The 25,327-nt window shown below is 34.0% G+C and overlaps 1 protein-coding gene across 4 annotated transcripts in view; it reads right to left on the minus strand.

Moving 5' to 3' along the window:
• Positions 1-2,209: 2,209 nt before the first annotated feature.
• The window catches only part of ppp1r12c (protein phosphatase 1, regulatory subunit 12C), a 28,470-nt gene continuing 5,352 nt past the window's right edge, over positions 2,210-25,327 (minus strand). For 3 of the 4 annotated variants that reach the window (XM_056459757.1, XM_056459756.1, XM_056459755.1), the window contains 17 exons: positions 24,543-24,661; positions 23,920-24,079; positions 20,837-20,981; positions 20,161-20,235; positions 17,647-17,708; positions 17,461-17,573; positions 17,309-17,355; positions 13,846-13,976; positions 11,361-11,448; positions 9,392-9,509; positions 9,055-9,167; positions 8,814-8,863; positions 8,038-8,086; positions 7,835-7,939; positions 7,692-7,742; positions 7,524-7,574; positions 2,210-4,491 (listed from right to left, as the gene is read on the minus strand). In XM_056459757.1, coding sequence (XP_056315732.1) covers positions 4,405-4,491; positions 7,524-7,574; positions 7,692-7,742; positions 7,835-7,939; positions 8,038-8,086; positions 8,814-8,863; positions 9,055-9,167; positions 9,392-9,509; positions 11,361-11,448; positions 13,846-13,976; positions 17,309-17,355; positions 17,461-17,573; positions 17,647-17,708; positions 20,161-20,235; positions 20,837-20,981; positions 23,920-24,079; positions 24,543-24,661 — 1,564 coding nt within the window. In that variant the 3' untranslated portion in view covers positions 2,210-4,404. The remainder of the gene's footprint in view (positions 4,492-7,523; positions 7,575-7,691; positions 7,743-7,834; positions 7,940-8,037; positions 8,087-8,813; positions 8,864-9,054; positions 9,168-9,391; positions 9,510-11,360; positions 11,449-13,845; positions 13,977-17,308; positions 17,356-17,460; positions 17,574-17,646; positions 17,709-20,160; positions 20,236-20,836; positions 20,982-23,919; positions 24,080-24,542; positions 24,662-25,327) is intronic. The other variant, XM_056459758.1, reaches the window with a different exon arrangement.

The raw sequence follows: 25,327 nt of genomic DNA on the forward strand, positions 1-25,327 counted from the left end.
TGAATTTAGTTGGATAATGACAATGTTTTCTGAGGAACACTGTATCCCTGAACTGAATCAAACTGACTTTTCACAGAGTAAGCGGGGCGTACTGGACAAGAGGCACAAATCCAGTAAAATTTCAACATTTTCAACTTTGTAGTTCTTTTCTTGGCCCTTAAGCAGTTTTTCATTCAGTTTAGAAACTAAAGAAATAAACATCAATATAATACCTTTATAAAGTTGTTAGGGTGTTCCCAGTATTGGGTTGCAGCTGGAAGGGCATCCGCTCTGTAAAACATATGCTGGATAAGATGGTGGTTCATTCCGCTGTGGACTCCCCTGAGGAAAAGAGGAACTAAGCCGAAGGAAAATGAATGAATGAGATGTCAGGGTGGACTGGTCTCTGTTCTTACATGATCCTGGTGTGTTTATGAAGCTTCAAGATCAGTAGTGTAGGGTCTGCTGCCATAGTGTCTATTTCTTTGTTTTTCCACAGAGAAGCGAGGTCTTTTTAGCAATGTTTTTGAATTTGCTGCAGAAAAAATTATTTAGTTTTCTATAAAACACAGTTGATTCAAATTACCAGCTCATAGAAACTTTGAAATGTGAGCATCAAATCATCCAAAATTTTGAAGAAAAAGGGCTCCTTCTTGACCATACATGTGACTATTAATTCAAGAATGTCATACTATTAATTTGAATAGTAACTTCACTACTAATGATCGCGTGACCAGGAGTGGCAAGTCGTCAAGTTTCATTTTGGGAGCTATTTGTTTTCACAAAAATTATCAAGACTTCCATGCAAATGACTTTTTGGGGGAAATAATTATTTACAGTGCATCTGGAAAGTATTCATATAGCGCTTCACTTTTTCCACATTTTTTAAAGTTACAGCCTTATTCCAAAATGGATTAAATTCATTTATTTTTCTCAACATTCTACACGCAATACCCCATAATGACAATGTGAAAATTTTTTTTTTTTTTTTGGATTGTTGCAAAATTGTTAAAAATAAAAACCCTGAAAAATCACATGTACATACGTATTCACAGCCTTTGCTGTGAAGCTCTAAATTGAGCTCAGGTACATTCTGTTTCCACTGATCATTTTTAAGAGGTTTCAGCAGCTTAATTGGAGTTCACCTGTGGTAAATTCAGTTGATTGGACATGATTTGAAAAGGCATACACCTGTCTACGTATATAAGGTCCCGGGGTTGACATTGCATGTTAAAGCACAAACCAACCATGAAGACAAAGGAATTGTCTGTAGATCTCCGAGACAGGACTGTCTCGAATCACAATGCAGGGGAAGGTTACAGAAAAATTTCTGCTGCTCTGAAAGTTCCAGTAAGCACAGTGACCTCCATCATCGTAAGTGGAAGATGTTTGGAACCACCAAGACTCTTCCTGGCCAGCCATCTAAACGGAGTGATCAGGGGAGAAGGGCCTTAGTCAGGGAGGTGATCAATAACCCGATGGTCACTCTGTCTTAGCTCCAGCGTTCTTCTGTGGAGAAAGGAAAACCTTACAGAAGAACAACCATCTGTGCAGCAATCCATCAATCAGGCCTGTATGGTAGAATGGCCAGACGGAAGCCACTCCCTGTCTGGAATTTGTTAAAAGGCATTTGAAGGACTCTCAGACCATAAGAAACTAAATTCTCTTATTACCAGGCTAATACCATCCCTGTGAAGCATGGTGGTGGCAGCATCATGCTGTGGGGATCTTTTTCAGCAGATGGAATTGGAAGACTAGTCAGGATAGAAGGAAAGATGAATGCAGCAATGTACAGAGACATCCTGAATGAAAACCCATCCAACCTGATAGAGCTTGAGAGGTAGTGTAAAGAAGAATGGGCAAAAATTCCCAAAGACAGGTGTGCCAAGCTTGTGGCATCATATTCAAAAAGACTTTAGGCTGTAATTGCTGCCAAAGGTGCATCAACAAAGTATTAAGCAAAGGCTATGAATAATTATGTACATCTGATTTTTCAGGTTTTTTATTTTTTTTAAATTTGCAACAATTTTAAAAAGAATCCTTCTTCACATTGTCCTTATGGGGTATTGTGTGTAGAATTTTATGGAAATAAATGAATTTAATCTATTTTGGAATAAGGCTGTACCATAAAAAAATTAGGAAAAAGTGAAGTGCTATGAATACTTTCCGGATGCACTGTAACACTTCATACAAAACTAAAATAAGCACTTTCAAATGAGACAAAAGGCAATTTTTCCAAACAAACAAACAAAAAAAAACTTTATTACAAAATATATATTATTAGCAACAACATTAATAGAAATAAATAAGAGATTGCGATCCTAAGCACAGCTAATGGATGATTGGTACTACACATATGTTAATATTCTATCAAGTGAAGATAAAGAGGAAAATATGATGTCAACAAGTTCTAAACTGGCCACATAATGAGCCACATTTCTCTCTCAAAATTGAGTAGGACATACAGAAGGAAATCTCTCTTCAGACTGGAAGTTACCCAAAATGTACTGTCAGGACAATAGATGGGATACATTTAAAATATTTATGTAATATAATTCATATTATTTTTATAGCTTTCTTTTCAGAGAAAATGTATACAAACTATTCCAATACAATTGGAACTGGAGAACATGTGAATTGTCTTAGGAAGTTATTGTTTCATATAGCCACTAATTTCTTTACAATAACAATATTTCACATTCAAGATACAAATATAAAATAACAGCAACACCATTTGCCACATTTAAAATTTTTAGAACAAAAGTCCTAAAAGTCCTGCCATGTAAAACGTAAGGAATTATATTCTTAACTTATTCTTAACAAGGAACCACACATTTGTTTAGTACTAAAATCTCATTTCATTTTTATACCACTGCCACTAATAGGAAAGCAAACCCCTGCAAATAACGTCTAGCAAGCCTTTTATTTACGCGAGAGATAAAAGCAATGGATTACTTTATTGGCTGTTATGCAACCACTTGCATTGATCTTTATTGGTCAGAGAGTGCAACCTACTCATTTGTTTTTTTTAAAGCGACAGAGATGACTTCTATATATATATATAGAAAGGCACATTTTTGGCAAAATACACTTGCTGGATGAACAAATGCTTAAATTCTGAAAGCAAAGATTGTAGGAGAAAAAAAACAAATAAACAGTGGTAAACTTTAAAAAGCTTTGACCTATGGTGCCAGTTTGGTTTAGGACAAAACTCACAGTCACAGTACAAAACACATTTGTGTCTCTTACTAATAATAAAAAAAAGAAAAGAAAAAAATTACAGCACTGGCAGAACACAAGAGCATCAAAATTCACCATATATAATATATTCATAAATATGCAACAACAAAGAAAAAGATCAATTCTAATGCCTGTTTGGTCCAAAGAACAGTAGTCAGCTAAAGTACAGTGTTAATTCAGATACATACTGAGAAAAAGACACACTACTATAAACCTTCTACTGTCTCAATAAAAAGAGACCCCTGAGCAATGTCGTTACTGTTTGGCACATTTCTTTTTTGTTATTATTTACCTAACGTAATAAGAAATATTAAAAGCATTTTAAGCTAAAATAATAATAGCATTGCCCAATTGACAACGCCATGGCATTAAAAAGCTCAATTTAAACATTTCTTAGTTTGGTAACACTGCAATTTCAGCAATAGGCGTTTAACATATTAAATAATGCTTAACAGATCAGAAATGTATGTACATTCAAATATAAATGTATATGAAAATATATGAATTAAAATTCCAATTCAATTTTAATGTACATGAATCTGATCTGCTAACATTACAGATCTATGATCTGTAATATTATATTGTTGTTAATGAACAATATCCTATTCTAAATTCTATATATCCTACAATTCTTATGCATCTATCTTTGCAGATTTCTACCTGCTGAAAGGCAAAGCTCTTGCAATAATGGTTGTCTCTTTAAGTGAAACTGAACAGTAAACCTGAACTGAAACTTCAAATGATCAATAACACTGTCATCAGTGCAGCCCAGTGTAATAAAGACACAATAATGAACTACTTTAGTGAGATGGCTAGCCTGCAGAATTTTAAGAAACATTAAAACTATAAAAAGCAGCAAGCGCATTGCACAAAATAAGTCAATAACATTAAAAATGACACAAGTGCACCATGAATAAGATCTGAACGCCATAATCTAAAACATATGAACAGCAGATAGTTCTAAAGTCGTTAAAAATTCCAGTTTTCGTCTAGATTGGAAACTAAACAAGGCCTTCTAATATGTACATATCCATATGAAGAACAGTAGTTTTATCTACCCCAGTCAGAGGCATATGTCCCAGAGATCATAGATGGAGAGCAAAACGCTGTGCAGTTCTTTGGGCGAGCAGTGTGAGAGGAACGTTCCCAAGGAATTCAGGAAAACAATGTAAGGAACCCAGAGGTTCATTTAGACAGCTTACTAATGACACGAATGAGAGCTGCATTTTCATCCTTCAGTCTCTGGTTATCAGCACGCAAATCCACGAGCACCTAGGACAGAGAGAGAGAGAGAAAGAGAGGTAGGTGAGTGGGCACACAGGGCACCTATACATGCAATATCCAGTGCTCAGCATATACAAGCACACCCCATACAAATCTATCTATCTTTTAAATTCATATTTTTAATAGGCAGCTATACAATATTATATTTGTGCATGCACATTAGATTAGTCAGTACTGAAGCCAAATCTGGAGCTTACTTAACAAAATAACTTACAATAATGGTACAAAAAAATAGTACACCCAAATTTATAGAAAAATATTAAATAAAACAATTTTAAAAAAAGGAAAAAGAGAAGAAATTTTTTTTTTAATTGTTGAAATTTTGTAGGTTGTAATTTATTTTTTGCAATATTTTGCTTGAATTAAATTGTATTATCTTTCCTTTTTTTAAATATGTTTGGGGACTAAAATATTAATTTAATAAATATATCTGTTTAATAAATCGGTTTTGTTTAAATGCACAAAAATACATTGCCTATATTCACTGAGAAATGGATAAAAATATTCATTTTCAAAATGGGGTGTACTCCATTATGCTGAGCATTGTACTTGCCAAAAGCTCTGTTGATTTGGCATGACTATAATTTACAATGTTCTACACAAGATCCCACTATCTTGCATGTTTGTTTATAAAGTTGTTAATAATGAATAATTTTGTTTTCAGCTAATCAGAGTAATCCTAGATCAGCTTCACTAATTTGAAAATCCACCTATTCTACAAATCTCAACAGATTCCTGCATAACGAAATACAAAACTGAATACAAATATAAATATTTAAAAAAATGTTTTTAGAGTTGCACTCATATAATAACAGAGGTGTCAGTGTGCAACACTTAACCAATTAAACAGCCTAAATAAACACTGCAGAATAAGCCTCACTATTTAGTAAAGACAAAACAACCTTTTGTTATGCGCTTATGATGCAGGGTACAAATGCAAATGGCTGTGCATTAAATGAAAGAGTTCATAGAGTATTATGTGTGTATGAATTGTACAGTGCAACATACAGGACGTGTAAATGACAGCTAATGGTTTTCACGGTTAACTAATTGAATCTTAAAAATCTGAATCTGTTGTGTTGACTCTCTCATTTGTTCCACCTACACTTCAACATCCAAACATTAAAATGCAAAGCTGTAACACAATCATTATAGTTATCATTCATGGTGTGCATATAATACATTTTATTTTGTATCGGTCACTTGTTCAGCACTTAGGCCAACCGTGGTTGTTTTTTAAAGGTTAAAGAAACCAGGAGTACTTTTTATTTTGAAAGATTTGTGTGTTTGAACATCAATTACGACGACAATAGCACCGGTTAACTTTAATTGTGGATAAAACTGGATAATTTTGAGCTTTTTACAAATTTGTCTCATTATTAATCATAGCTGCAGGGTTCATACACATTTTTACTACTAAAATTCCATAATGTTTTCAGAATTTCAAGAAAATTTTCATGACCTATTGATTCATGTAATGTCTACGTATACATGGTAAATAGTAAGAAAAACAATGCACGTTCAAATTTATTATAGCATATCATAAAACACGCAACAATCTATTTTGTTTAAATTAGTTTTTACATCCATACAAAATTGATTTTGATAATGCTTAAACAGCAATAATAATGTGAAAGCATGATTTTGGATGGAAAAGAAGTATTGACAACTAACCTATATTCAAGTTAGGGCTGCACAATGTATCGTTTCAGCATCGATTTCACAATGTGTGCATCCGCAATAGTCACATCACAGAATTTGCAATGTTGTGTTTATAGTTTAATATAGAGTTTAATCATAATGGAGTAAAAGTTTATTATCTGCATGCATTTTTAAAGAGATCACCCAAAAATACATCTTTCACTTGTTTCAAACATTCTTTTTTAAAATGGAACACAAAAAAGACAATTTAATAACTCCTATACTATTGAAACAAGTGTGAGTAAATAGTGAGTACATTTTAATCTTTGAGTGAACTGTTTCTTTAAGGCCTGTGACTGGAAATTTTTTGTAACTTTAATAAAGATTAAATAGATACAATGAAAAATATGCAGTGTTGATTTATTCAACATTTGTACCAGAATAGGGAATACCTGAAAACTATAATTCACTTTTATCTTTACTATATTTTATTTATCTATGCTTGTCATTTATTTGTTATATATTATTCGAGATTCACTCCCCTACAAAATCCCCCAATCAATCCAAATAAACCTATTAAATCATCTGGTGAAATTGTATTTACATCACAATATTTATAACAGAAATACAAAATATGGTAATGTCAGATTTTATAAAATCGCGCAGCCCTAATTCAAGTATATAGATATTTGTTCAACTAATTTCCATGAGTTTTGCAAAACTTTGTGGGTTTTTCTGTTTTTCCAAAACTCTTCCAGGCCTGGAAAATGAATGTCAAAATTCCATGACTTTTCCAGGTTTTCCACGACCGTATGAACCCTGTAGCTGAGTTTTCTTATCTTATGAGAAGACCCTGCTTCTTAATTATTCATGACTGCAAGTGCTTTGCAATGATGACAGACCTGGCAAGCTGCAAGACCGCATCCATGCACAGCACACAGAAATTTAGCGGTTCCATGATCCATAGGGTTTGTTGCATGATCTCTGTGATGCTGTCAGGGCCGATACAGCAAAGCTGTTTGTGTGTAGCAAGCATTTTTGTCAGGGGAACTGTACGAGATTTGGAGAATGGCGAACTTAGTCTTTTATCAGTTGAGTTTATTACCATTGAGACACATTGCCTATGTTAGTACTGCGGGGTTCACCTATGTTTAAAATCTTCCAGATTACCAGCAGGGTTAATGCTTGAAATAGAAAGGGCAAGAGACCTGCTGCGCTGCTATCCATTGTGTCTGCATTCAGTTCCAGGGATTCAGGAGGAGAGAAGTCTTTCTCATTTATAGTGTTTATATAAACATGATTATCTTTATAATCTTATAACAAATTGTGGTTATGTGTATATGAAATTACGAATAGTCTATCGTATATGTAGCTCTTACTTTGAGTTCATCTTCTAACTCAAATGCTCTCCGCTGAAGAAGTTTCTTTTCCTGTGTGAATAGCAGATGAAAAAAAAAACCTTGAAAGATGGGTAAAACTGTGCATCACTGTTACCACATAAATGAAAGACACCCAAACAGAGACACAGCATGAAATTTCAAACTTACATATCTCTCCAGCTCCAGTAAGGCTGGTCTGTCTGATCCATTCTCTTGATTCTGTTTATTTAAAAAAAAAAACACTCACTCACTTTAATAGTTTAACATATTTTCTTCTCCATTGTCATGAGTAATACAAAAACACCTCTCACCTGTTTGAGTTTTTCCAACTGAACTTTACTCTCATTTAGCTGAATCTGAGTTTCCTGAAGCTTCTCCTTTAGATTTCCATTCTCTTGCAACACCTGGAGATACAACTAAGATAACATATACCATAAATAACAAGAGAGTGTGAACCAGTTCACATTATTAATGATTAGCATCTTAATGTTTAATGTGTATTAAAACCAAAAACCTTTGTATAATCCAGTGAAGAATGTCTGGAATCGTCTAACTGGTGATCCCTACAAAAACAAACAATATAGTTAAAATAACATCATATTAAATACAAGCTTTATATTATTCTCTAAATACGATTTTCTAAAACAACTTATTTAAAACAGATCAGCTAATAATCCATCAACATTTATTAAGAAAGATGTCACAGAAAAATGCTCCACAGACAACAACGTGCCACAATCACTACACACATAATACATGGTCAAGACCAGACATCCAATTTTGGTGTCAGAATCAAATTGAATTAGAAACACCACAATAAAATTGACTTTACTGATTCAAATAACTTCAAAAACTTCAGCAAAATAATTTTTCAAACTGCAAAAACTTGCATTCAGTCTAATGGTCTAGACTTTGATTACTATTGAACTGGAATCATTATTTAGACAATGATTTTAGCAATGATTTTAGAGAAATGAGCCATGTTCATCTCTGACAAAAGCGTTCAACATGTTATTTTTAATATGTTTTTTTATAAGGTCCACAGTGTATGACACTCTTAGCAAGAAGACCAGAAAGCTATAGAGGATAAATAGCTCCCCACTGTTTCTGGACAGAGAATAATAAAAGCCACTGAGGGGAACTTCCACCCCAAATATTCATCCTGATTCATAAATATTCCTGTAAGCAGTCATCACCAGCAGCCCAGGTACATATATAAACGGGGCTACAAACTAGTCAATGTATAAACGTTTAAAAACACGCACGCACACACACACACGCACACCAAACCTTGTATTGTTGTCTTGTTCTGCATCTTCATTTGCATCCATATCATCATTCTGAACAAAAGTAAAATCTCAATAAATGTCAGTTTTTACACATATGTTTAAAATGATTCACCACTAGTGCCTTTTACTTCTGAAACTTCACTTTAAAAGTTACAACAAAGTAATAAAGGTACCCATTAGATTCTCACCCACTGAGTGTGAGTGATTATAGACTGGAGATTTTACACATATTTACAGCTCACCTCTTCAGTAAGTTGAACAACACCAGTCGAGCGTCTCTCTTTCCTCCCTTTTCTGCGATCTCTTCCTCCTAGTTTTGTTTGTGCCTCTAAAGATTCCCTGTCAGGATCAGTGTCTAATGCATGGAGAAAACTCTCAATAACTACACAAGATTCATTATGATTGGATCAACGAAAAAATAAATAAATCATTACATTCCACAAAAAAAAACACACACACACACACACACCCGCACACACACGCGCACATGCAAACACACGCAAACACACACACGCGCGCACACACACACACACACACACACACACACACACACGCACACACAAAAACACAGAGACTCACCTCTCTCAGCTGGTGTCACGGTGATGTTGGGGCTTACAGGCTGAACACTGACATGCTGAGGTTCATTGCCCTTCACAATACTCCGTTCTGCTTCCTTAAGATCTGTCAACGTTACTCCCTGATAATCAGAATATTAAGAATTAATCAATATCAGTAAAACAATAAATATTTAAGTTTAACATTTAAAAATTAAAAACATTCAATTAAGTTTTTACATTCTTATAAAGGAAGAGATTGACATTTTCAGAACCTAAAGAGGTTGAAATTAGGTTCAGATCAATTCATGCATAATCATTTTCGGGAGTGTGTTCAGGTACAGATTTTAACCGTTGTGTGCTGTTGGGGATGTTTTCATACACTCTAGGGTGATTTTTGTATTAATTTGGTTAAGATTTTCTCAGCGTTTCAGAAAATAGATTTGATTTTTGGTGACAAACCTTGTTTTTACACATATTTTGGGCAAATGCTTGAAAGTTTTTAAAAACTCAGCAATACACTCTGGGAAAATTTACTACACCTTAGTAGCGTTGGTGGCTGTTTTTGCCCCATTTTAATGACATTTTTAGATTTCAAATGTCACCATTAGGGATGCACCAATCATGATACTTGGATTGGATATCGGTTCGATTCTGCATATTTTTGCTGGATCGGGTATGGGCCGGCTGGTACTGATCCAAATCCGATCTTGCGCGTGAGCTATATTCTGTGTAAATTATAAGCCAACAAAAGCCATGAAGGTAGCCTATTATAAGGGCCTAGAAAGTTGTCATGTAGGCCTACTATATCCCAAATGTTCTGAAGCCATTCTATAGTTTAATGTGAAGTACAGATGAATATTCAAGTGCTTAAATGCATGTTTAATTCAGTGCTTCCTGCCGCTGCACCTGTCAATCATTTTCCATTTAGTCACAATTCAAACTGTGTGTCGCGCTCATGACAACATGAAAAGCTTTCTCCAAGACTATTTGTTCCTGTTAAAATAAGCAATCAGTGGAGAAATGCATTTAGTTTTGCATGAAATGGGTTCATTTTGACCTGCAACAAGGAGTTCATTGCTGTTTCTAAATCATGTTGCGCTGTGTCTATTAGATCAGCAGATCGCATTCGCAACACTGGAGTAGAGAGGGTTATTACCTGCTCTTTACACACAAAGTAGGCCTGCCTGATATTTTAAAGTAATTTCTGTTCTGTAATATCAAAAGTTCCTGTTCTCTCATCCTTCCGACTAAGTTTATTCTTCCGAGGGGAATACTTTCAGTGCTGCGAACAGTTTGTAAAGCCTGGCTCATTGTGGTCAAAGTAGTTCATTAAATTAATAAAAGTGAAACTGACAGGCGCAACATGGATTGTCATTAACAGAAAATTATTTAGCCAAATACTGAAACTAAATATTTCACCGTAATTTTGATTATATTAATATTTTATTTAACAGACCAGTTTGTATTTTGATTAGGGTTAATATTGGTAGCCTATTACAGATTTCAAAGAAAAATCTTAATATTAAAAAAGGAAACTTAAGCTGAACCACAACAGATCAATATCAAAACGAATGCTCAAATAATGTAGCCTAGTTTACAGCAAGCATCATGTTTTAAGTTAGTTGTGTCATCTGTCATATACAGCAGACCTATGGGTATGTTATTTTTTACTAAAGAAAATACATTATTTGAGTTTATCACAAGAACTATAGATACTGTAATATGCTTACATGTTTATATAAAAAAAAAAAAAAAAAAAAAAAAGGCATAGTATCCGGATGGGATCTGTATCGGTCAATACTCAGAATTTTGGTATCAGATCAGTTTTTTTTTAATTGTATTGGTGCATCCCTAGAAACCATATTATCATGCACACTTGATTATTGATGGTTTTCCCTGTTTGGAACAGGTAAAATTTGTAGTTAAAAAAAAAAAAAAAAACAAGATCACAGGCCCAATGTGTGTGATTTGTTAGGGGTGTGAACAATCACCTGAGTTGATCGTCGTGACTGCCGCATGAGACGTGAACGTGCTTTCCTCTGAAACTCGGACTCCTCATCTCTCACTGGAGCCTGATACCTGAAAACAAACAAAACACAACATTGTTTATGTACAAAGCTTAAAGTAATAGTTTACCCCAAAAAGCAAAATGAACACACCATTTACTCACATTCAAGTGCTTCTAAACCTTTAGCAATTTGTTTTCTTCTGTTGAGCACAAAACATGAAATTCTGAAGACTGTTGACAAAAGCAGCCATTGACATCCATAGTATACCGAAAACAAAAAATACTATGGAAGTCAACAACATTCTTCAGTATATCCTTTGTGTTCAACAAAAGATAGAAACTCAAACAGGATTGGAACAAGTGGAGGATGAGTAATTCACTGCAGACTTTGCACTTTTGGACGAACTATCTCTTTAAATCCAATTAGAGTTGTATTTATTAACGGGCTAAGTTTATGCAATGCTTAGGAACTTTCAATCTGAAGTAAATATAACTTTAAAGTTGTAGTAATAAAAACAGAAAGAAGAATTAGAATATTACAAGCAACAAACTAAAAAGCTCTATAGCTGAATATTGAAAGCAATTATTACTGCATTTCATAAAGCTTATATTACTGTAGTTTACTGTAAATATTGGGACATCGACACAATTCTAACATTTTGGCTCTATAAAACAACACAATGGATTTGAAATTAAACGAACAAGATGTGCTTTAACTGCATACTGTCCGCTTTAATTTGAGGGTATTTACATCCAAATGAGGTGAACGGTTTAGGAATTACAACAATTTGCATATGTGCCTCACATTTGTTAAGGGACCAAAAGTAATGGGACAGAAAAATAATAATCATAAACCAAACTTTCACTTTTTAATACTTGGTAGCAAATCATTTCCAGTGAATTACAGCCTGAAGTCTGAAATGCATAGAAATCACCAGACGCTGGGTTTCATCCTTGGTGATGCTCTGCCAGGCTTCTACTGCAACTTCAGTTCCTGCTTGTCCTTGGGGGAGTTTCCCTTCAGTTTTGTCTTTAGCGAGTGAAATGCATGCTCAATCGGATTCAGGTCAGGTTATTGACTTGGCCATTGCATAACATTCCACTTCTTTCCTTTCAAAAACTCTTTGGTTGCTTTTGCAGTATGCTTTGGGTCATTGTCCATCTGCTCTGTGAAGCGCCGTCCAATGTGTTCTGAAGCATTTGGCTAAATATGAGCGAATAATATTGCCCGAAACAGATCAGAATTCATCCTGCTGTTTTTGTCAGCAGTCACATTATCAATAAATACAAGAGAACCAGTTCCATTGACAGCCATACATGCTCACGCCATGTCACTACCACCACAATGCTTCACTGCTTTGGATCATGAGCAGTTTCTTTCCTTCTCCATACTCTTCTCTTCCCAGCACTCTGGTACAAATAGATCTTGATCTCGTCTATCTATAGGATGTTGTTTCAGCACTGTGAAGGCTTTTTTAGAGCTCTAATCTGGCCTTCCTGTTTTTTGAGGCTCACCAATGGTTTACATCTTGTGGTGAACCTTCTGTATTCACTCTGGTGAAGTCTTCTTTTGAGTGTTGACTTAGATGCACATACACCCGCCTCCTGGAGAGTGTTCTTGATCTGACCAACTGTTCTGAAGAGTGTGTTTTCTTCACCAGCGAAAGAATTCTTAGTCGTCGACCACAGTTGTTTCCATGGTCTTCCAGTTCTTTTGGTGTTGCTGAGCTCACTGGTAGGTTCTTTCTTTTAAAGAATGTTCCAAACAGTTGTTTTGGTCATGCCTAATGTTTTTGCCATCTCTCTGATGGGTTTGTTTAGTTTTTTCAGCCTAATGATGGCTTGCTTGACTGATTGTGACAGGTCTTTGGATCTCATCTTGAGAGTTGACAGTAACAGATTCCAAATGCAAATAGCACACTTGAAATGAACTCTGGACCTTTTAAAGGGTACCCCCAGAATCCTCCAAATAAAATTCAAGGCTTTTTAAGACCTTTTCAATACCATTTCAAATGAAATTCAATGCCAACTTCGTACCCATTCTGACAAAAGTATGAGGGAAAAATGTAAAATCTGTTTAAAGTTTTAACCCTAGAAAATTATTACGTACAAGTGACTACTTGAATTAAATAAAGCATTTTATTTCAATTTTCAGTTATATTTAATACATGCGCAACATCTCTCTCTCTCTCCACAATGTGGTACCATTTTACAAGAAGGTTCCAAATGTTTAGATCGGTTACCTAATATTTCCCAATATGCTCATTAAATAAAAATATTTCTACTGATCAACTTTTTAAAAAAAAAAAAATAAAATACTGAAACTATTTTTATTATAGCTCATAGTTGGTTGACAAATGTTAACTACTAAACCATATTATTATTAAGTGTTACTCATACGATTTGTATTGTAGCAAGACAAATGTGTGAAAGCAAATAGGTGAAAATATAAAGTGATAAAGTCTTACTTCCTTCCGTCGCCAGAGGTGTTACTGGGGCTCTCTGCTGGTGATTCTCGCTTCTGAGGGGTGGGAGGAACAACTGCTGTGCGACTCGCTCTGTCTTGATCATTCGCCTTGACTTCTTTCTCCTCAGTGGTCTGAGCACAAACATACAGTAATAAACAGGGGTGCAAAACTCTTGAGTAATTTAAATTGATTGTTGTACTTAAGTGCTATTTTTTGGCATTTGTACTTGCAGATCATTCAACAATTATTTAAAGAGCACCTATGATGAAAATCAATTTGTATAAGCTGTTTGGACAGAGCTGTGAGTAGGTATAGTGTGTCCACTGTCATATTGGAGAGATAGAAACATAAGTCTCTTTTTTTTATTAAAATTCTTAAAATAGGATCCATATCTCCCCCATTTAAGGCAGACTGCAATGTGACATAGGAGTGCGGTTACCCCGCCCAGCGAATTGATTGACAGACGCGTAATAACATGTCTCTGTAGTAACGCGTATAATCATAACAAGATAGGACGTGCACAAAGCAATTGGGATTAAAAAATCTGTTCAGCTCTCTGTGATCAGCTGCACATTAAGAAGGAGTTTTACAAGTTTAAAATGGTTTTAAATCAGTGCATGTTTGTAATAAAGACAGTAAAATCTTTACATATTTCAACACCACAGCCGCGTGACAGTACAATTATAAAAGACACTTCAATCCTAGTTTGTGAACTTTAATCAGGTTTATTTTGTACATTAACATAACGGATATCCATACAGCAGTGGATATTAACATGTATCCTGTCATATTTACCGTGCAAAAACAGTGCAAAGCTAAACGTGAGTGTGTGTGTGTGTGTGTGTGTGTGTGTGCGCGAACTTTATAACGGCATGGTGTGTGACTCATCGTTGCAGAAAGGCTTGACAACAAATATATCAAATAACCATTGGCAAAGTTCTTACTGTAAGGGAGATCTGCTTTATCCTTCATTCACTGTGCTGTTTACCTATGTGAAGGCTACAGCACTGACATGCACATGGGAATGGTAGGCCGAGAGAGACAGCTCATTTGGATCAAAAGCACAGGCACCAAAAACCGCTACAATGTCTTAACAGCTCAAATTTCTTAAAATGCTATAATAAATAATCTGATGGGTATTTTGAGCTGAAACTTTACAGACACATTCTGGAGACACAAAAGACTTAAATTAAATTGTGAAAAGGGGTAAAATAAGTGCCTTTTAAACTAAAAAGTATTAGCTTCTTTTCATTCTTTTTATTTTTTCTTCCATCTTGTGCACATTAAATATAGTAAACATACAACTAAATGTGCAAACTTAACATGAAAGAATAATTGATTTCTGTTTTTACACAGGAATGTCTCAGCTGTTATACAGCTTCGGAAAAATGAAGAGACCACTAGAAAGTTCTCAGTTTTATTTTATAATTAGTTGTGTGTTTGAAAATATAATATTTGTATTATTCCATGAAAATGTTCTATGAAAATGTTGTAGTTTTGAGAAAATCTTAAGAGAAATTAATAAATAAGTGCCATGTTTCCAGTTGAAGTCTGAATTATTAGCCCCCCGTTTTCCCCCAATTTCTGTTTAACAAAGAAGTTTTATTCAACACATTTCTAAACATAATAGTTTTAATAACTCATTTCCAAAAACTGTTTTCTTTTATCTTTGCCATGATGACAGTAAATCATAATTTACTAGATTTTTTTCTATACAGCTTAGTGACATTTAAAGGCTTAACTAGGTTAATTAGGTTAACTGGGCAAGTTTGGGTAATTAGGCAAGTTATTGTATAACGATGGTTTGTTCTGTAGACTGTCAAAAAAATAGTCTATTTTTAGACTAAAAAATATATAGCTTAAAGGGGCTAATAATTCTGACCCTAAAATGGTCAAAAAAAATTTCAACTGCTTTTATTCTAGCCGAAAAAAAACAAATAAGACTTTATCCAGAAGAAAAAAATATTAATCGGACATACTGTGAGCATTTCCTTGCTCTGTTAAACATAATTTGGGTTATATTTTAAAAAAGAAAAAAATTCAAAGGGGGGCTAAAAATCCTGACTTCAACTGTATGTTATTTGTATTTGAAATATTTCGAAGTATTTTGCTGAATAACCCTGCTTTTTAAGCATAACAAATAAAGGAACATTTGTTATTTATTTTCTGGAAAAATATATTATATAAAATATATAAACATAATAATTATATTTGCCATAAATATTTCATATTTCAATACTTCATAAAGCAAAATGCACATTTTACTTAAAACCTGTACCTATGAATCCTGAAAAACTAAGAATCTAAGTTAAACTAAATTTAATTAAATGTTAACTTTTGAATTTTTAATTAAATATAAACATACATTTGTAAAATACAAATAGAATCCTGACATAATCATTTGATTTACAGTTAATATTGTGTTGTCATAAAGGCTTGGAACATGTGTAGGGTAAAGAAACAATTATTAGTTTATGGCATTTTACATTAAAAGATGTTTCAAAATTATGAAAGAAGAATCTCCTTTTTTTGTTGTATATACACTGGGAAATCTCTGTAGACTGATGGCATTTCATGCCATTCAGCCTCATAATCTTAAAATGTGAGCAAAATCACCTGTTTTGTCATCACTTCAGATATCACACTAGAGAATTATTATACTATAAAATTAGCTCTGAAGTGACGTTTGAGAAGTAGCAATGGTTTCTGCTGTTCTGACGACAGCTGCAGATGTGAATGAATGGTGGAGGAAAGTAGTTCCTTATACAAAGGATTTTTACACTCTCCATGTTTGCTTTTACTTTTATATACCTGATTATGCCGTCGAACTGTTGCATAAATGCAATTTCACACTCTTAGCAGTGCAATATGACTGTATATCATCACTGGCATATACAGCAAAATTGCACTGCTACTCGTGTGTGTGTGTGTGTGTGTGTGTGTGTGTGTGTGTGTGTGTGTGTGTGTGTGTGTGTGTGTGTGTGTGTGTGTGGTGTAAAACACCATTTTAAGGACAAAATTATTAGCCCTTTTAAGCTATATTTTTTTTTCGATTGTCTACGGAACAAACCATCGTTATACAATAACTTGCCTAATTACCCTAACCTGCCTAGTTACCCTAATTAACCTAGTTAAGCCTTTAAATGTCACTTTAAGTTGTATAGAAGTGTCTTGAAAAATATCAAGTCAAATATAATTCACTGTCATCATAGCAAAGATAAAAAGAAATCAGTTATTAGAAATGAGTTATTAAAACTATCAAAATGATGATGATGGGCTGGGTACTTTTCCTTTTTTAATACTTAAGTACTATTTAAGCGTGTTTTTTTTTTACTTCTATTTAATTATATTTTGATCCAGATTCTTGATGTCCTGATAACTGGGCAATACTTTCACTCAGTATCTGTTTTTTCACTTGAGTTTTGACATTGAAATAAAAGGCAGAGAAGACTGTGTGTTTTACCCCAGAAGATGGAGCAATGCTCTCTGGAGATGACACTGTTGAGCTTTCTACAAAAGAGATGAAAAACATATTCAATCATGTACTCAGGTGTGTTTGATTTGTGTGAATATTCTGGATGTTTTTGTATGTGAGAGCATGAGAGAAAGACAAACCTGGGCTGCTTTCTCTCTCATCACTGAGTTCCAGTTCTCCTGAAACCCCTCGTTCTTTAGACTGGTCCTGTACGCTTATTTTATCCCTGCTGCTCATCCGGCACACTGAGCTCCTAAGAGACAGATGCATGAGTGAAAAAAAAGCTTACGACAGACACAGCCTGAAAACCTAATCATTGTTCTCACCTGCGTTTCTTGTTCGCAGGATTGACATTTGAGGTCTGTGAATTTTGTTGTTCAGTCCTCCACTAAAATAAACAGAATTAACAAAATTAACAAAACAAACTAAATTTATTTAATCGTCACACTTTAGAGTCTGTGGGTCTTTAATAAAAAAAAATTTTTGGTGCAGTGGCACGTCAGGGCGTCCCGAGTTCGAATCCCGGCTCGAGGACATATCCCAACACTAACCCCCTCTCTCTCTCTCTCTCCCTCTCTCTCTCCAACTTCGCTTCCCGTCTCATTACTGTCCTATCTAATAAAGGCAAAAAGGCCAAAAATAAATCTTTAAAAAAAAAAATGTAATGGAGTTTTGTACTTTCAAACTTTGCACTGTTGCTTACTGCTAATTCTACATTTAGAAAACAAATGATTCGATTGGATAATAGCCAAGCAATATTCTGCAATAACAGCATTTGTACAGCCTCCTCACCATTCTGTATTACTCCGGCAGCAGATCAATAAACTCACTACAACTTGACAAATATTGAAGCTGTTGAACAACATAATGTTTGAGGCTTTTTTAGGTGAGAATGTAGTTGACTAGATTGCAACAATGCAGTTTATTTATAAGGATAGTGCCTATTTTAAATATTTATAATTTTGGTATAATTTTCGATACAGCACATTGGCATCCATCAGTCTGTCATACTGAGCAGAGTAAAGACAATTGACACTCCACCACAAGATGACGACAGACATCACATTATAAGCCCTTAGAGAAGAAAAACTCAATTTTAACAATTTCACATTACAGTTGATGAAATCATTATAAAACTGGTAGGTGACATTGTATGTTGATCTCTCTCTTTTGTATGTTGTAGTGCTGCATTTATACTATAGTAATTTGCTAGCGTTTGCTTTGCTTTGGTTAATTATTGTGATATCCTGATTGCAACATAAAAATACTGGGAAATCTCTGAAGATTGATGGCATTTCATAGCGTTCAGCCTTATAATCTTAAAATGCGAGCAAAATCACCTGTTTTGTCATCACTTTAGATATTACGCTAGAGAATCATTCAAATACTAGCTCTAAAGTGACGTTTGTGAAGTAGCAACGGTTTCTGCTGTTCTTACGACAGCTGCAGATGTGAATGAATGGCAGAAGAAAGTAGTTCCTCATACAAAAGATTTTTAGAATCTCTGTGTTTGATTTTCCTTTTTATTTACTTGATTATGCTGTTGAACTGAAAAATGATAAATGCAATATCACACTTGTAGCAGTCCAATATGGCTGTATATCGTCACTAGTGTCTAGCTTGCATGGTTAAGGACCTGTGGAGCTACGTATCGATGGATTTGCTCTTCAGTGTCTGCCTAGCTCCCAGCAGGGAATATTAAATTACACTGAACTGAACTTCAACACTGAAAACTGGACTGACACCATTTCAATTTACTATGATCTTCTATGTGAAGACTCTTTGACACAGTCTACATTGTAAAAGCGCTATAGTAATAAAGATGAATTGAAGAAATTATCTTAAACTTACATTTTCTTACATTCCCTACTCTTAGTGGCGCAACACGGCTTGTGCGTGAAACACTTCACTGCACTTGATTCGACATCTAAAAGATCATTACCATGTGCAAATAAAGCAGCGCACAGATGATATGATCCAGACCACAATGGATGCAGGGAGGCTCCCCACCACCCAATATTTAATATTTAAAAGAAAAGATGTCAAATGATCAGATCTCTGTGTGGAGTACTTGCTAATGTCAGACTCCTTGTAAAAACAAAAAATCTCTTTGAATGATTACAATTAATAGCAAAATGTATATGAAAACATAGACAAACTTTTGAAAATGTCGTCGTACTTCTGTGGTTATTTTGGTTAAAGTAACCTAAAAGTAATACAAAATGTCTGGAGACATTAATACCGCAAAGTAACCAATTAGAAAAAAAAATGACTGTAACTAGTAATCTATATTCCATTTTGGAAGTAACATGCCCAACTGTGTTCGTAGCATTGCTAATGTTCATTAGCACCAGGATTAGATATTATCGGGGACTTGTCTATGCACAATTTAGATAACATAATAGATGTTGCATTAGAATTTGTTTACATAGTTAAATAGGATAATCTTTAAAATATTCTAAATAATTATATAAGTTTTTGTTATTGGTCCTTCAATTTTTCAAGTTGTTTATTTAAATAAAATCAACTAATTGGAGATGTATATCCTCCTGTCCCTTTTAAGAAATAGTTACTATTTACTCAGGAGTACATTTTAATGAGTTAATTTTTACTTTTACTTGAGCAGATTTATAGACGTAACTACTTTAAGTAATATTTTTGGAAGTAACAGTACTTTTACTTGAGTAGAATATTTTATTATTATTTTCAGGTATTTTAAGGTTCCAATGGCATAAATATGTAAATAAGCACAATAGGCCACGACATACACAGACAGTGGATTTCATACTTGTGAATCTAAAATGATTTTAGAAAGAGGTGTATGTGTGTGTTTCTCTCACATTAGCCTGTCTTTTAGACAGCTCTTCCAGTAAAGACGCAACACTCTCATCTGCCACATCAAATGGACTCTGACCCTTATAAAAACAAAACAAAAAAAGATCAGTTATCATCAACATCATCATCTCACAAACATGCACGCACACATACATCCACCTACACAATGTGAAACACAACTATGGCTAACAGCATTGCTGCTTCTGCTGGTGCAGAGCTGTGGTGCATTTTGATACAGAACAGAAGCTCCACACTTCCTCTTCCTTTGAGGGTGCATGACTCCCGTGCACTCACATCTCTGACAAATTTAAAGTTTGCTGTTCATTTACTTAATCTCAGGCCATCCAGGGTATAGTTGGCTTTTTTATTCATTAGAACATTAAAAAAAAATTTAGTTGGATCCTAGTGATCATTCAAATGATGCAAGTCAATAGCTGCTGCCACCCCTTAAGAATTTTAAACATATACAAGCAAAATAAAAATAAATACTTACAGCATCTGTGGATAAATTGCTGCATTTAACCCATGATTTCTGCAAACTATCCTGTGTTCACGACAGTCCAGACTTTATTTATTTTTTATTTTTAGAGCAATGGCAACCATTGACTTGCATTATATGAGTCAACAAGGACCAAGGTTTAAGATTTTTTTAGCACATCTCTTCTCTGTCAGTGAACTCACCCTATTACTATGGGCCTCCATGTCACACAGCTGCTCAGCAAGCAAACGACAGGCATCACTTTGACCCCAATGAGCTGCAGCATGGAGAGGAGTCCAGCCATCACAGTCTTTGGCACTGACATCCAGACCACACTGACACAACAATCTGAGATACAGATAGAATAAAAAAAGTCATCTGAACAAATGTTCAATTGAATGCTAAAAGTTTTTTTTTTGTTTTGTTTTTGTATTTATATAACATATGTACACCATAAATTAGCAATAATTAAAAACAAATATTCAAAAACACTTGTGTATAATCTAAAATATAATCAAACAACTGATATTATTGGAGATATAATATTATTTTTTATTTATTTTGATCTATTGTATTCAAGGTTAACAGCCAAACTAAGTTACAAAAAAGTCTGAATGTCTGAATTGTTATGGGTACTGTATGACAAGCTAGCGAGAGGGACGGTTTTTAGTGAAAACTATTACTAGAACTATGTTTACAGTTTCAGTTCCAGTTTTAGTATAAACACTGAACAAAATCATAGAAAATTATGTTATATATTAGGAGTCTATTTTACATACAAAGTGGGAAAACAAAAAATAGACACTTTGCATAATAATACATTTAACACTAGTTCTCCTAGTTTCTGTAGTTGTTTCTGAGATAGTTTACTACTTTAAAAAAAAAAAATCTGAGGTCCACTTATGATGATTTATTTAAATATCTATACATACATACATACATACATACATACATACATACATGCATGCATGCACGCACGCACAATAATAATATGATCAGGCTGTGATGTCAAGTTTGCAATGATTAACTAAATATTTTGCGTGCCTGAGGCTCTAGTGAGGTTATAGATCTTCTCTTTAAACAATTGAAAATAGGCAAATTTGAGCTTAATTTAATGTAAGCTTTATATAGTCTAATATATATATATATATATATATATATATATATATATATATATATATATATATATATATATATATATATATATATATATATATATATATATATATATATATATATATGTATATATATATATATATTAAAAGCCATGGGAATAGGGCGAGTCCGGTGCTTGAGTGATAAGTCCTATAAGCTTGGTCTCCAGTCCTACGGATGAGCTCTGGATAATAAATGGAGGAGAGACAGCAGTGGAAGATGAGAGAGGTCCAGGCCTGGACATATTATGTTTTGCTTTTGCTTTCAGTTTGGCGGTAGCCTCTGTGATGATCTGTGACCTGTTGGTTTCATTTTTTCCTTATTAAAATTATTTTAAAGTCTGTTGGCTCTCCACCTTCTTCTTCCTGGTGGCCAGGTGGTCATCAACTTCATTACATTCACATTTTAGTCTTACTGTATTTTGTAATATTGTTTTATGCACAGCTGTTGTGTTTTAGCATTGTTTGCTGACATAAAAAAAAAAAAAAAGACTAAACATTCTAATGATTATCTAATGGTTCTCTTCAGAAATAAAAAAAATCCATAATCAATCCTATAGCATCTTGTAAGCTCATAACTAATAATATAAAAAGTCAATGCCAACAAAAATTGTTAAATGTCTTGATTTAAAAATAATACATAAAAAAATAATTCAATGCTGTCTGTCATTTTCATGTGTGTATACTTTGCAAAAGAAATGTTTAGCAGTGACTGTGTTTTTCCACAAGGCACTAAACAATATGTTGCGATCTTAACCATTGTTTATTGTTCAGTTTCTCAATTCAGTTTAGCACCATTTGTCATTTCGCATTATTGTCATGTGTGAATAAGTGGTCGGGGTACATAATTAGGCGTTGATATTCATTAGTGAAAGCAGTGTTACCAACGTAGATAGGCACATTATAGAATCTAGCGTTTTTTTTGGGTGTGGTGTCAATAAATGTTATTATTTCAGAAAGAAAGACGCTTTCAGTTCTGAAACTTAAAGGATATAGTTTTTGTACAATGGCCTCTTAAATTTCAGTGAATAAACTAAAAGTCTTGTTATACGTTCATGACCACTTTAATACACTTTATTTGTTATTTAGTGAGTAAAGTTTTTGTTTGTTAGTTTACTTGGACTTCTAATTTCAAAATTAGGCTACCACAAACTGTACACCCAGTCTTTTTAAGACCATGACCTTAGAATCCTGGTTCTATGATCAAATAAAGCAAACGATTGAGAGCAATGCATAAATTTTTTTTTTTACATTTTAAAATGTTTTCAAGTAGGACTGTCACAATAATCAATATACTGACTTATCGCGTGTACATGTCCTCAATAATTTTTGGTGATACAATATAAATCAACCATACATAAAAAAAACTGTTCCAACCACATTTTAGCTGATTGCACACTTCTATTGGAGGTGTACATGTCAGTATGGTTAAAAAAAACACTATAATATGTACTATAAATTACTATAGTATATTTTCATGTGAGTGCCTGATGACTGAAAATAGATCTGTTACTTTTTTCTAGTTCTTTTTACCTTGGACATTTCACATTCTGATTCCAATGCCTAATTATTAAATAGTTAAAATGACTATAATTAAATGAAATATTCCTAAGAATAAAATATGTGTTCTTTGGAAGAGTGTACTTGCATTATGATGCTATTAGTGTCAAAATGGTTTTAAAAGTACATTAATATAGTTTATATAGCAACAAAATGTATAGCAATATCATACCACCAAAAATAGAAATCGTGACAGGCCTACTTTCAAGTCTTCTTGGAGTCCTTAAGATATATAGGTATATACCATTAATTATTTTTCTATTTATTTTTTTCAATTAAATTTTGGGATATCATGCAGTATAGAGGAAGCTTAAGTGACTTCTGCTCTACAAAAACTTCAATGTAAGGAAAATTATGCTGGAAGAACATCTTCACAAGCCACTACTCTTCTTCCACTTTGCACAGAGACATTAGTAAACAATGGCTACTCTGTGATCAGACAGAACACACTGCATGAGCAAAGGCTGTTAACTAACTGGTTGAAATGCTCCCTAAAGACTTACCAAGATATTTTATTTCATATGATTAAACAATCCTACAAGAAAACACTTTTTATTTGCATTCACACTTACTTAATGGCCTCCAAATATCCTTTTGCTGCAGCTACATGTAAGGGAGTTGCACCAGTTCGGGGTTGGCATAAATTAGCAGGAAGTCCATCTGTGAGCCAGTGTCGGGCATCATGCATGATCCATTCCTCTTCTGCCCGCTTCGCTGCTTCCAAATCCATGCCTGATGAGAAATAGATTAATTATGAGGGTTGGTGCACTTCTGCATAACATAAAAAATATGAAGGATTTAATTAACTTGATCTAATGAAAATGAGTGAGAATGAGCTTCTGAGTGAGAAAAAGGCGCGTGCTTAAGTCAGTGTGAAGGGGATTGCACAATCTGACGTGAGGCACAGCTCGGTGCTGCCTCAGCTCGCTTCCTATCCTGTAATGAACAGGATTTATGCAAAATACAGTGATTATTGTGATCATAAAAATTATTGAAATCATTTGAATCATACAGAAATTGCATTTATAGCACAGATCAGTGGATAAATATTTATTTTATCATTAGTATACATCTCATGATGGCATGGGAGGACTGCCTCACCTGCCTCCACTAACCGCATGTCCCTGCTTTAAACCTACAGTATATGCATTTCTTGTGTGAAGCATAAAAGGTATGCTGAAGAATGTTGTCTAACCTTGTGTTAATATGTGCTTCTGCAGCAGCATCTGTGTGTCTTCATCTTTTGCAATGTCCAGGGGTACGTCACCATCACAGTTCACTGAGCAGAGTGATGCCCCATGCTGGAGCAGAAATCTGATGGAAATAAATAAAATTTAATTTAACAATGGCTTGTTCTGTAGACTATCGAAAAAAATATAGCTTAAAAGGGCTAATAATTTTCACCTTAAATTATTATTATTTTTTAATTAAACTGCTTTTATTCTAGCCTAAATAAAACAAATAAGACTTTCTCCAGAAGAAAAAATATTATCTGACATAATGTGAAAATTTCCTTGCTCTATTAAACATAATTTGGGAAATATTTTAAAAAGAAAAAAAATTCAAAGGGGGCTAATAATTCTGACTTCAACTGTGTGTATGTATGCATGCATATGTGTATGTGTATGCAGGGGCGTAGCAAACGGGGGGAGGGGGGGATGTGTCCCCCACACTTTTAGAGATAGACCATTTAGAAACAGGTGATTAATAATTATATGAACGTATGATCTCATACAGCCGCCCCCTCACTTTTAAAATGTCCGCTACTCCCTTGTGTGTGTGTATGTATATATATATATATATATATATATATATATATATATATATATATATATATATATATATATATATATATATATATATATATATATATATTCGAGTTTGTTTTTATACATCACAACTTTTGCATGGGAAGTAGTTTAGTGCATGGGCCACATTTATAAATGAGACCCCAGCTGACTGAGGTTGACCCACGCACAC

The sequence above is a fragment of the Danio aesculapii genome, chromosome 6, assembly GCF_903798145.1.
Source record: "Danio aesculapii chromosome 6, fDanAes4.1, whole genome shotgun sequence".
Taxonomy (NCBI): domain Eukaryota; kingdom Metazoa; phylum Chordata; class Actinopteri; order Cypriniformes; family Danionidae; genus Danio; species Danio aesculapii.